Source organism: Pavona decussata, unplaced genomic scaffold (assembly GCF_977016875.1).
Source record: "Pavona decussata unplaced genomic scaffold, jaPavDecu1.1 SCAFFOLD_163, whole genome shotgun sequence".
NCBI lineage: Eukaryota > Metazoa > Cnidaria > Anthozoa > Scleractinia > Agariciidae > Pavona > Pavona decussata.
This window is the reverse complement of record NW_028145574.1, coordinates 754,783-767,035: the sequence shown is the minus strand read 5'-3', so window position 1 is coordinate 767,035 and position 12,253 is coordinate 754,783. Positions and strand designations below refer to the sequence as shown.

The 12,253-nt window shown below is 40.0% G+C and overlaps 1 protein-coding gene across 1 annotated transcript in view; it reads right to left on the bottom strand.

Moving 5' to 3' along the window:
* Positions 1–861: 861 nt before the first annotated feature.
* Positions 862–12,253, bottom strand: part of LOC146464509 (bridge-like lipid transfer protein family member 2) — a 64,766-nt gene continuing 53,374 nt past the window's right edge. Inside the window, exons 59-70 of the mRNA XM_085129750.1 lie at positions 11,865–11,961; positions 11,092–11,179; positions 9,240–9,398; positions 7,966–8,009; positions 6,905–7,039; positions 6,192–6,254; positions 5,933–6,004; positions 5,606–5,746; positions 4,455–4,525; positions 3,717–3,753; positions 3,032–3,113; positions 862–2,143 (exon numbers count right to left, since the gene is read on the bottom strand). Coding sequence (XP_084985876.1) covers positions 2,010–2,143; positions 3,032–3,113; positions 3,717–3,753; positions 4,455–4,525; positions 5,606–5,746; positions 5,933–6,004; positions 6,192–6,254; positions 6,905–7,039; positions 7,966–8,009; positions 9,240–9,398; positions 11,092–11,179; positions 11,865–11,961 — 1,123 coding nt within the window. The 3' untranslated portion in view covers positions 862–2,009. The remainder of the gene's footprint in view (positions 2,144–3,031; positions 3,114–3,716; positions 3,754–4,454; positions 4,526–5,605; positions 5,747–5,932; positions 6,005–6,191; positions 6,255–6,904; positions 7,040–7,965; positions 8,010–9,239; positions 9,399–11,091; positions 11,180–11,864; positions 11,962–12,253) is intronic.

The following is a 12,253-nucleotide window of genomic DNA, read 5'->3' as shown; positions in this document are numbered from 1 at the left end:
AGGTTAATATACGTTGGCAGCGACAAAAAAGACAAATCCGGCCTTGTCCCCCAAAAAAGTGTGGTTATAAAACACCCGCTAGGATTCTTAAGCCATTACGGGAATACTAATACATGACGGTAATTCGTAAGATCATTACCTCTCCAAGAGTTTTTATATGCAATTCTCTAACGCTAGCAGATTTCTATTCAACAAGGAAGATTTCCCTTTCCTCCAAAGAGCCACAGACTCAAAGGAGCTCTGAGGAGCGCTTGACCAATCCTCCACTCACTCTGCGCAGCGACTGCGTTCAAAACGCCGAAACTCCCCATCGAATCACGCACGAACAAGCGCAGGACTAAGGCTTTATTTTTGCCGTACGAGTTTATATTAATTTAAGACAAAGTGTAAGATTGCAAAAGAACATCAAGGATATAGCACTCATGGAGGCTCAAGGTTTTATAAGATTTTTTCCCAGAAAACTGACCTATGTCGGGTGTTAAGTTAATTGCCGACCGTGTGCTCCTTGAGCCATTTCGAAGCCGTTCAGGAGTGGTTAGTAGTATAATATGCATGATCTAGACCCATTCTTGGGAAAGGAATACTAACACCGCCACCCTCGTAGACCAGCCATGGGTGGAAGTTTTCTAAGGCAGGAAATGAGTTGAGCCATCGTATACACCAAATGACAGGAGGCTATTAAACTGAAAGCTGCAAATACAGTGTCGGTTGTTTTAGCTTATTCTCAATCCTAGAGACGAGAACACGAGAGGGAGAGCAAGAGAACATGAGGTAACGTTATCATTTGTTGGAAGCCGATGATAAGGGGAAGACGAGGAGTTCACGCGCGAATTTGGTAGGTGCATAAGTTCACAAGAAGACTCCAAGTAGACATGTGTGGTCTTATTTCTCTTTCGTAATACACATACATCATTCAAAATGTACAATCGTTCATAATTTAAAAATCCCCACCTATACAATTCAAATATCATAGATATCATCTGGAAAACTTGCAGTACGACGACGCGTTCTGTAAATAGTAAGTTTCAAGTGTTCAACGTTGTTAATAAAAATCTTCATCTTTATTACTCGGGCCCTTACTGGTTGCGGGTACAATATCACGCTACATTTTGTACGCGTTAGTTTAGAGCGGTTTCCAATTGTAGTTCACATTTCTGTTAGTTTAGCATTAGAGAGATTAAGCGCCAAGTTTACGGCAAACGTGAGATTCGCGTTTATGTTTTGTTGAAAAAATGAGTGCATATCTGAAGATAGTGCAAAATTATTCTGGCCTTTAGATGCTAACGCAATTCTGCTCAATTTTTCTGAGAAACTGAAAACAGCGAGCGGCAAATGAAGGATAATCATAGTCACGTGGTCATCTCTGCCGTTTCCCGTTTGCCATCAACGTGGTGCTTAATCTCTCTATTATTAGCGTTGTGATTGGTTAAATTGTGTCACCTTCTAACCCAAACTTAACTGTAGGCCTTTTCTCAAGCTTGGCGCTGATTATAACCCCAAAACACAACGTTCCTATTTTTGGTTAACATTCTGACTGGTTGAAATATTTTTGTTTCTCTTGTGAATTAAAGTAATTACTGTGGTTTTGTTTTTAAGAGCAGAAGGGAAGGATTTGGGAGAATTTCAAAGAACTTATCCAAGGCTCGGTTTACATTAACTTTCAATTCTCCCAAACTCAGACCTTGGATTTGTATTTTATTAAATAATTCACGTGTATTGCACGAGTAGAATCATTTACACCATTCACTTTGAAAGTAGACTGTAAATATCATGTAATGAATCGATCGCTGTTTCAAAAATCCTCTGAGGACATTGAAGTGTCCAGTCCTCCTGTGCTATTTGATATCGTTGCTTCCAGTCCCTTCCGCAATAATTGGTATGGCAATTTCGGGACCCTCTGTTACAACAGGAATCGTAGTTTCCCCATCTTGTGTCAAAATGGAATCGTAGTTTTCAGACCCCTTTGTGATTCTCTGCGCGAAATGTAGTTGTTTCGAGACCCTTCTACGTCAATTGGCATAGTCGTTTCCAGACTCCTCTTCCTCTTCTCCCGGTTGGTCGTCCAGGGTACCGAACTCCTCAAAATCCTCGTCCTCTTCCAAATCTACGGGCTCAGGTCCCGCTCCGTCGGGCTGGAGTAGACCTGTGTCGAATGAAAAATTCGCTTTAGTTTGCATTGCAACAATGACGACTATTAGTGCCAGGTGTATTTAATTTTAACGGGCGTTGTAATGTGCCTTAAGGCTGATTTAGATATGGCCGCCAACGATCGCTCGGTAGCTCTAAAAACAGATCAACGATCGTAAGCGATCGAGTCTAAGGACCACAGTAACTGAGCTTACGAACAACATAATAAGCGTCGAAATTAATACTAACTTTGCTATGTGCTAAAATTGCCCTCGTAATCCAAGTTTACGCTAAGTTGAATATATCAAGCCACCATCGGAGCCCGTATAAATTTTAAATTTCAAATATTTTTATTGTATTTAATCTTTCCTTTTTTTTTCTATATTGTACATAATTCAGTTGTACGACAGCGAGGTATGATGTCTAATAAACGATTTATTTTATTTATAGACACAAGGAGAGATCACGGTCCTGATTCATGTTCTCCACAGAATCCAGAATTTGGTACCCTGCAAGCAGAGGCCCTTCAATCTTTCTAAATAAGTTGAAGGTCCTCCGCTCGCAGGGTAAGAATTTGGTGATTTCTGTTTTCAACCTTTGGCGACTAAACGTTGCGTTTTACCTTGCCGTCTTTGTTGTGCCTTCTGTTTGGTGGGCTCACTTTGGTCCATTTTTTGTTTGTTTTCTATTTTTCAGGGATTCATTGCGGATTGACAGCGCTTTAAAACACAAACTTCAGTCGAGTATTATCTTTAGCATTCGTACGTTACTAACAATCACCGTAGATTGTACATGCAGAACCATTGTAAAACCTTAACACTGCTCCTTTTTCCACCACCACCTGGCAAGGAGTGTTTAAACTTCTTACTTTTGCTAGAGCACACGAAAGACTCACGAAACAAACCTTTTCGTTTTGATCCACGGGCAACTTTAACCAACTTACTCAGCAACTTTTTCTTGGTCTTCTTCTGCTGGTCTTTTGGCTGCTGAAGTAATAAGAACAACAGAGTTCAACTGAGGAAGTTACACAGCATCACCCCGAACGAAGAGTGCACACTTGACTGTATATGTGCTATACTGATTTAACCAGGCGTTTTTAACAGAACGGGTTAAGGTATATAATTGATATTCTAGACAGAGAAATGGCCAGCGACCACAACTGATGTCAAATTACCTGTACTATCTTATGGCCATATGATAATGTACTTTAAAGGAGACAGCTTTTCAGACCTGTCACCAGCATATATTTATTGGATACGTAATGCCTCATACGATTGCACTGCTCCTGAAACAGGGGATGTCCCTCCAGATCCCAGTTCCTACGTATTGACTACTTCCTTCACAATGTTAAAAAGATGAAGCGATCCCCAGCATTTTGAATGCAAAGTTTCCAGAGGTTTCATAATAACGCTACGTAAAACTAGCTTTCAAATTCGAGCGAAAAAACAATACAAACGGTACAAGAAGGACATCCTAATCATTATCGTCCCTAAGTAAATGGGAAAAATTTTAAACACAAAAACAACAGATTACAGGGGGAGGGTGCTGGGTAAGCGGAGAATCAGGGATAAACATGACAGCCAACTTACAAAGCCGCCTAGCAGCATTCGTGCCTTGTCTTCCTCTCTAGGATAAAAATTAGAAGAGTTATGATAAATAAAAACGTATATAAAAAAGATAATTCTTTCCTTTTTCCGAGAACGGATTGGTGGCTAGTTAACAGGCATTTTGAGCAGGCCATTTCCGAGATGCTTCGAATCTCATTACGAAAGCGAAGCTAAATGCAAAGCTTTTCATGTGAAAATCAGTCTTGTTTGTATATGAATGAAATCTAATTTACATATTAAAACTATACACGAAGCCTCGTTTTCATAATGAGGTCCAAAGCAACTCGGAAATGGCCTATTGGTTTAGTAATATCAATCAAGCCGAAAACGTGTGTCCACGAAATAGAAGGGTGGAGTTGGGTGAATATTGCACACAATGTTTTACGGTCTTTCCAAGAAAAGTATTCGGTGGTTGCACGTAATGTCAAAGAAAAAGCAATCCGAGATTTTCCTCTTTTGAAATAATCACCACAAACAGGAAAAGATCATAAACGAGAAATACATTATTACTCCGTAATATCTACAACACACGCCCGTCCTTAATTATCATTCACCAACAATTAGTGCACGAAGTACATTCACGGAATAAATACTAACTTCCTCAAAGTTAGAACAATCTTAAAGAAAAAGAAGACATGTAAATTTTTCCTGCACTGTTGTCTCGTGATTGCGTTCGATAAACCGTGTTTGCACAAAGTACATTTGCTAAGTTTGCCTTACTTGGCTTGTGATTTAGATTCCTTGGTTTCCGCGCCATGTCCGCCTACAAGATGAAGCTTCTCTTTAATGGCCTACAACCAAAAGCAAAACAGAATCAGAAGGGGCATCAGAGAATCAATGCAATTTATGAATACTAACATCACGATAGGAATTTTAAACCATGGCAGAAAGGGAGGCATACCTAGCTCAGGGGTTGCTCGTCATACTTTTGTGGTTTGATACTACTTAGGCTGTTTAAATATCAAATTAACACCATAAGAGCTATCCCATTACCTTTTGGAATGTCAAGCGAAAATGAATAAACGAACAAAAGAACAAATGAATAATGACAGAACAAGATTCAAGTAATTTTAAGGGACTGCTTTAAAACAAATCCTTACCACCAAATGCTCTGTAACAGAATCAATTCAGTGTCAAGCGTTGCACAAATACTGTATGTGGATTGTGGAGAATACTGTGAATAAACCAAAAGCCTTAGACAGCGAGCCAAAGGGCCTTCGAAAAGGAGTGAACTTCGATGCAAAAACCAGCATCGATTCCCTGTTTGTAAGCGAATGCACAATTGTCTTTTTCTTCACGGAAGCAAATTTCACGGTCTAAAATGCTCAGTATTAATGACAGACCTACCCGGTAAATAAATAAATAAATTTCACTTCCTCAACAAATATCGTATGAGCGCGCAAACGGGAAAAATTTTTGGTAAAACGATGAAATTCAGAACTGTTTCCGCAACGAAGTTCCTTGTTTGCGCGTTTCGTGATACCGTGGTTTCTCGTGACTAGTGTAGGACAGTGCCTGCTTTTGTTACTGCGCATACGTCCTGCGCATCTCGAGATACTTGGGTTTCCTGTGGGTGGTGCCTTGTAATACAGCGATATTTTTGCGCGGTTTAAAACTATGTGGAGAAAGCAGAACTAAGCAAGTGCTCTTGGGATTTAAAAAGAAAAAAATGCCATACATTGCTTTGTATTTTAGCACTTTTTAGAATTATTGTTTCTTAATTATCTCTAAAAAATGCGTGGTCACCCCCAATTCTCTTTTTGGATTTCAATAACCCTTGATAAGATCTGCTTTTCACGCATAGTAATAAACCACACAAAATTACTTCGGTAATAGTAGGCACCGTCCTCAGTTAAGAGACATTTTCTGACCTGTGATACTAGCACGTTAATACAGTCTTTCTTCATGGCCATCAGAAGATCGTGCCACGTCCATGTACGATTGTGATACTCCAGGGTGGGAATCACCAAGCTAAAGTCATGCACGTCTATAATGTTTCGATCTTTCTCACCCTGCGGAACAACAAATAAACTAGTAGATTTTTTTGTCGCAGTCAAATACAATTTGGGCGTGGTTAACCTCGCGACTATGCGCTCTAGTCAACAGCTACCCACATTAGGAACATGACATACAGGTTACATTTTGTTTTTTGATTTTGCTGGATAACTTTATGGACACCAGGAACTTTTACAACAAACCTTGTAGCTCACTAGCAGGGACACTTCAGGGATCTTCACATAGATGAAAGTGTTATTTTTGGAAGCTCTTTCCTAAAAACGAGAAGAAGAACCTGTCAGTTACATCTTTACGCTGTTTTTTTTTTTTTTTTTTTAACTAACAAAGACCACTTAACTAAAACATCAAACAAAAGGGGTCAAGCGGACATCTTTGACAGTTGGCTCGGAGATTTGCTCCTCGCCGACTCCTTAGGCGTTATTAGCACAGTGGTCCGTTTACCTTCATTTTGTCCAGGTCATCATAGTCACTGATTCGTTTATAAAATTTGCTCTTCGTTTTGGTCTGAGTAAAAAAAGAAATAATAATAATAATTAAAAAAACAAATCAATAAAGAAACAGACAGATAAGCAAACAAAACACGGTATCCGCAAAATGTACATCATGTATCAAATTTTCACTTGCAGAATCATACTTAAGATTACTGTTTTTGGTATCAGTGGATTAATTGCCAGAGTGTGACCATGAATTTAAAATTGTTGGACAGTCTGACTTTCCCGCAGTGCTGTTTATGATTACCAACAAGGTCTTACTAACTATTGAGTCAGAGCAATAAATGTTAAAATTGACCAGAAATTTTCCTGTGGTGGTTTATGTTTAGAATTGATTTAAACACTTCAATCTTATACGTGGGCGTCTTCCAGAAAGCTCACTTAAAGAAGATTGTAAGTTAAACTCAAAAGTAAGCTTACACAATAGGACAGCTGAAGAGAGGGGAGGGCGTGTTGTAATTTCTAGTTTCCAAATTCATCTCAGCTTGCCTCCTCTGGTTAACTGTTGTCATATCGTCAACTAACAGAGCACTACTTTTTAAAACAGACTAAAATCGCATAAAAATCGCGTAAATTATAAGTCGCCCGTGTTTCCACACCAGGACATTTTGCTGCCCTTATCTCTCAACCGTCCTATTCACACTTATACTAATGACTGTCTACCGGTTTGTCCTTGATTGCGGGCGACATCGGAGGGGAGTCCGTGACAGTCATGCCAGATTTGGATGAAACCGTGGATACAGAGCTGGGTGATCGCTTTAGAGAAGTGGTTCTCCCAGTGGGAGGGGCTAACATGTCCTGAAAAAACAAGCAAAAAAAGATGATATTCTAGACAGGAAGCCATATATAGGTCGAGGATGGTTTTCAGGCAGGTCTTCTGCAATCCAAATAGTTAATAATTCACACTCACATAATAGCCACTCTGTGCTTTAAAGAAGATACGTTATGGGCGAAAAAATTTTGCTTAAGGCGCAGAGTAAGCTGAGGGTTTTCCAGCGTCGCTGAAAGGGAGGTGGGAGGGGAAAAACTGGACAAACCCAAAAACTAAGAGTGGACTTGCGGAAAGAGGGCGAAATATGCCAAGCAGGGCGTAAAAAAAACCTTATGAGGACCCCACGGACTTGAAGGGCCAATAGGAAATGGACAATCCAAAAACACGTGGTTTAAAGAAGTGACAAGGAGCACGTCGCGGCTTTTCCGTGAATGAGAATAGAATTGGAATATGCCGGGAAATCTGGTTCTTGAGGAGTGTGGGTTGGGAACCCGGATCATAGCCGTGGCAGACAATCAGTGCTCGGGCACCATTGCGCCATCCCTATATCAAGCTAAAGACAGATGTCCAACTTGGATCAAGCTTTAAACTCAAAAACACAAGGGAACGAATGCTACTATAAATTTAAACAACTTAAATGTCTTTTCTTGGGAGAATTCCAAGTGTTTTCCATTCATTACTCATGAATGACTCTGATCACTTTGAGACACTGAATTTACATTTCTATAGAAAGGATATCGTTCATCCCGACCAGAACAAACGTTTATCATAAACGCATACCATTGTACATGTAGCCCTGTAGTTACCGCAAAATGTTCGAATTAGCGCCCGGGCGCTTATTTAATTTTTTGGTACGAGGAGGCGCTTATTTCGTTATTTAACATCATTAGCGCTAATTCGAAGGGGGCGCTTATTTAAAGGGGGCGCTAATTCAAGCATTTACGGTCATTACCTCGTCATCGTAACTAAACACATCCTTGTCCTCCACTTCCATACCTGTTAAAGCAGCGAAATAAATTTTCTGAGTAAATGACACTAAACGAGCCACGCAAGCCAACGACCGTCCGAGAAAACCATCGCGTTTATTTATCTATTTTTAAATTATTACTTGGGCCGTAAGGCGGACCGAGTTAAGGTTTCGGCAGCATTATCAAATTCTTTTTTCTTTTTGGGGTCGCGATGGGCCGAGAGATAAGACTTCGGGCCACGAGTTATTGTTCTCGGTCTCGTTTTTTGTACTCGGCTGGTACGAGTTACGTTTTCTGTCGTGTTATCAAATTCTTTAAATTCTCGGTAGCGTTCTTTGTTTTCGGGCCGTGAGGAGTGTTTACAATATGCGAGCCAGACGTGCGAGGCATGAACAAAACATGCGAGGCATGCGAGGCATGACCGTTAAGCTAACCGGGGAGCTATTTAAGCTAACCTAAGTGCTATTTAGGCTAACTGGAGCGCTCTTTTAGGCCAACCGGAGTGTTTTTTAGGCTAACCTGAGTGCCTCAAGGTTAGTTTTGTTTAACCGAAAATTTGGCAACTAAATCAGTCTAGGACAAATGGTTTCTGTCTCTAAACGAAAGGTGAAAACGTAAGGATTAAAGCCCGGGGATTATAAAAAGCATTCGTATGACAAATGTCGTTTTCCCCTGTATTTCACTCTGACTGCAAGAAATGCAATTCTATCTGGTGGTAACTTATTGCCTCACTATATCTCTGTATCTATCTATTTGGTAGCCTGCGAGCAAGCTGTCTTGGGGGTCGGGGGCGGGAGGGGGAAAGAGGATCCACCCCCAAGAGAGCTTGCTCGCAGGCTATCTATTTGAGGGAATTGGCGATGCTGGAGGTTATCACTGTTAAAAGATTGTCGGCTTTACGCACCACACAGTCAAATATGGCCCGAGTATAAGCTGGAAACAGCTTCCTGTTTATTAACAAACAGGTTGCTTTTATCGGATGATTTATATCTTGTACGTTTACTAGTCTTTTTTTAATTCAACCTTTCATCTGGAGGGTCAAGTTGTCAAGTTATAAATTCCAAATGCCATGCTAGGATTGGACTACTGAGCCACATCCGGCACTGCTCTCAGCAGAAAGACTGACCCAACAGGGCGCACACCATTGTCTCCCGAGACTGAAGGATGCCTACTATTATTATTATTATTATTATTATTATTATTATTATTATTATTATTATTATTATTATTATTATTATTAGTGTCCTATAGAGCTGACCTCTGAAGCCAAGTTCAACTTCTCCCACTTCACCCTCGTACTCATGCGCTCTTTGAGGAAAGAAAAACACCATAACTTTCTTGAACATGCGGTGCGTTAGACGAACGGCCAGTGGACACACGTTCACTTCAAAATGTTCCTTGACTCCGATGCCGCCAACTGCAGAGAACAAAACAAAACACATAATACAATGTAAAATAATTTGTTATTGCAGAGAGCCTCCTAATTATGAACAATCGCACGTTCTGGTTTGTTTATTAAGGCCCGTTTAAACCGTTTCAATATTTGCCCAACATTCGTCCAACAAAAGTTGAAAGGATGTTGGGCAAATGTTGGATGAACGGAGTGTTCAAGCGGCTTCAACGCAATTCAACATTTTTAAGAAAAAAAAAAACGCTGAATCGATGTTGAATGAAAGTTTATACCAATTTAAATTTGATTCAACAAACTTTCAACAAGCTTTCAACATTTTTTTACGCTTTCAACAATGTTGAACGACCTGTTCAAACGTCCCCGACGTAATGGATCAAAACACGAGGAAGATTGTTTCCTCCGATTTCCAAACACCGAGAAGTAGGTTGGAAAAACGAGGCGTAGCCGACTTTTTTTTAACCAACTTCGAGGTGTTTGGAAATAGGAGGAAACACTCTTTCGAGTGTTTGATATAGCTTTTCAAACTATTGATAATTCGAAGCAATAGTTCACAAAATTTTATGATAATTACGATCACATTTCCAAACCTCCTACACGGTAATGATTTCCTTTGTTTTCTCTTCATGAATTATTAATGAGTTTGAGAAATTTAGTTTAATAACTGTTGAACGCACGTTGAAGGAAATGTTGAAACCGTTTAAACGGGCCTTCACTGTTAAGCTAAGTTCACCTAAGCAGCGAAACGTGTTTGGACTAAACAAGGTTACAAGAAACACGTTTCACCTTAACATATTTGTATTTGCATTTTGCACATTCTGTGTCTGTTTAGTTCAAACCATTACGCCTGGTCTTATCATTGATTCGATTTTTGCGCAACAAGCATAAATCTTTATAATTATACATGAACCGAAAAGTGAAGCTCGGTCGTACTGATGCATTCATTCTGTGGCTTAATGTCAATCGCCAAACCCTTCACACACGCTTCCTCTTCGCTCTCGGCCCCTATGTTTAACCGACGTGTTTCGTCTGGTTTCAATCGAAACTACCTCATGAGACAGTTGATGATTCGCACCGCCATATGTGTACACTTCACATAGAGAAACATGTTTATTCGTTATCAGACTAAATACATTTCGACCTAATGTGAACGCAATACTAGACTATCAGTTCATATACATATTGAGGAAAAGCCACATAAGTAATGTATCCTTAATATACATAGATACTAAATACATATTTGATTGAAATTATTCTCTTGGTCAGTAAACACACTTGCCTCGAACACATGGGCTGTCCGCACGCTTCGTTGGCTATGAACCGTGTACAACTCGATGTGTGAATGACTGCCTAATGCACAATTCCAATGACTAAACTACTTTTTATCATAATGCCATTATCAATCCTCAACATTATCGACATATCTTGCAACCCTACAATTAAGAAGTTTAATAATACCCACAATGTTTTCTTGGGCAACGCCATAATAGCGCGAAAACCTAAAACAAATTAGGTGGAGCTTCAAAAGACGAGTCCCACAATAAAATAACGTCAACGGCTAACAAGCTGACATTGTTTTCGATGTGAAAATAAAAAAAAAAAAAGAAAAAGAAAAGCGTCCAAAACGAAAGGCCAATACAACCTTAACAGCCTGTTTAAAACAAACTATGACCAAGTTCTGTAAAGAAACTTATCACCACACCTGGAGGCCTCACTCGACTGAATAACCTCACAGCTATGGCTCTGTCCACGTGACCCTTACCACTGACGTCCAGCGGGCTCAGGGCATCCTGCACAACAATGGACAGAAAATGATTTTAAAAAATGACTGGGGTTTACCTGTGCTCATTTTGTTAAGAACTAGAAAAAATCTAAAATCGAAAACCAAAGCTTTAATTGGAAACTGCAAGGTAAGGAACGCCCTAGGAACAACGAAAGGACCGAACCGGAGAAAGGCAACGATGACTGGAAACGAAAGAAGCACACTGTAAGTCGGAGTACATAGGAAGGGACGGCTCATAACCAAGTCTGTACATCTGCTTTCTTTGGTAGTCTATGAGCTGGGAAGGAGTGCAGACGGTTCTAAAAGCCGGGTTGTAATCGCACCTGGAGGATCTCATTTCTGTTCTCAGACAGTTACCATGTAAAAACGAGAGAGAGGTGACCAAACTGACCGCACGTTCATTTGCTTAGTCGCGAGGAAGAAGTATGAGGCAGTGATAAGAACAATTGCCTACCAGCGTTGTGGCCCTAGCTCAAATCCTGGAGTTGATGCAATGAATGGGTCGAGTTTGTTGGTGGTTTTCGCTCTTGCTCTGTGCGTTTTCCTTTCCAGTCCATAAAAGCCAACGTTACTATTTCGAAATCGATCAGGTAATTGTGGAAATGAGCCACTCGCGTGGATGCTCTACTATAACTTATTCACAATTACATTATTCAACTAATTTACGTAACAGCAGATCAATCAATCCTTACCTTGTAGATGCTGTTTGGCAATAAGTTTCTAACATGAAATTTTCCCAGCTCTAGACGATGCTCCATTGTGGCACCACTAAGAGTTGTTTTCCTGTAACTAAACAAAGCCAAACAGAAAGCAAATTTGTTTATGTTGTTGGCAACTACTGCTTCCCTTCTGTGTCTGTCCAGTTAGAAAAGATATTCTCACTAAAGGCTTCCTCATTTCGTGCATATGCAAACAAAACTAATTTTTTATAATAAAAGCTTTGCATGATTCCTTGCCTTCATAATGACGCTCAAATCAACTCGGAAATGGCCTATTGGGAAACCTGTTGTTGATATTTTGGCGGCAAATAGAACTAGTCTCTAATATTGCCAACTAAGTTCTCAAAACCTTTGGTAAACTC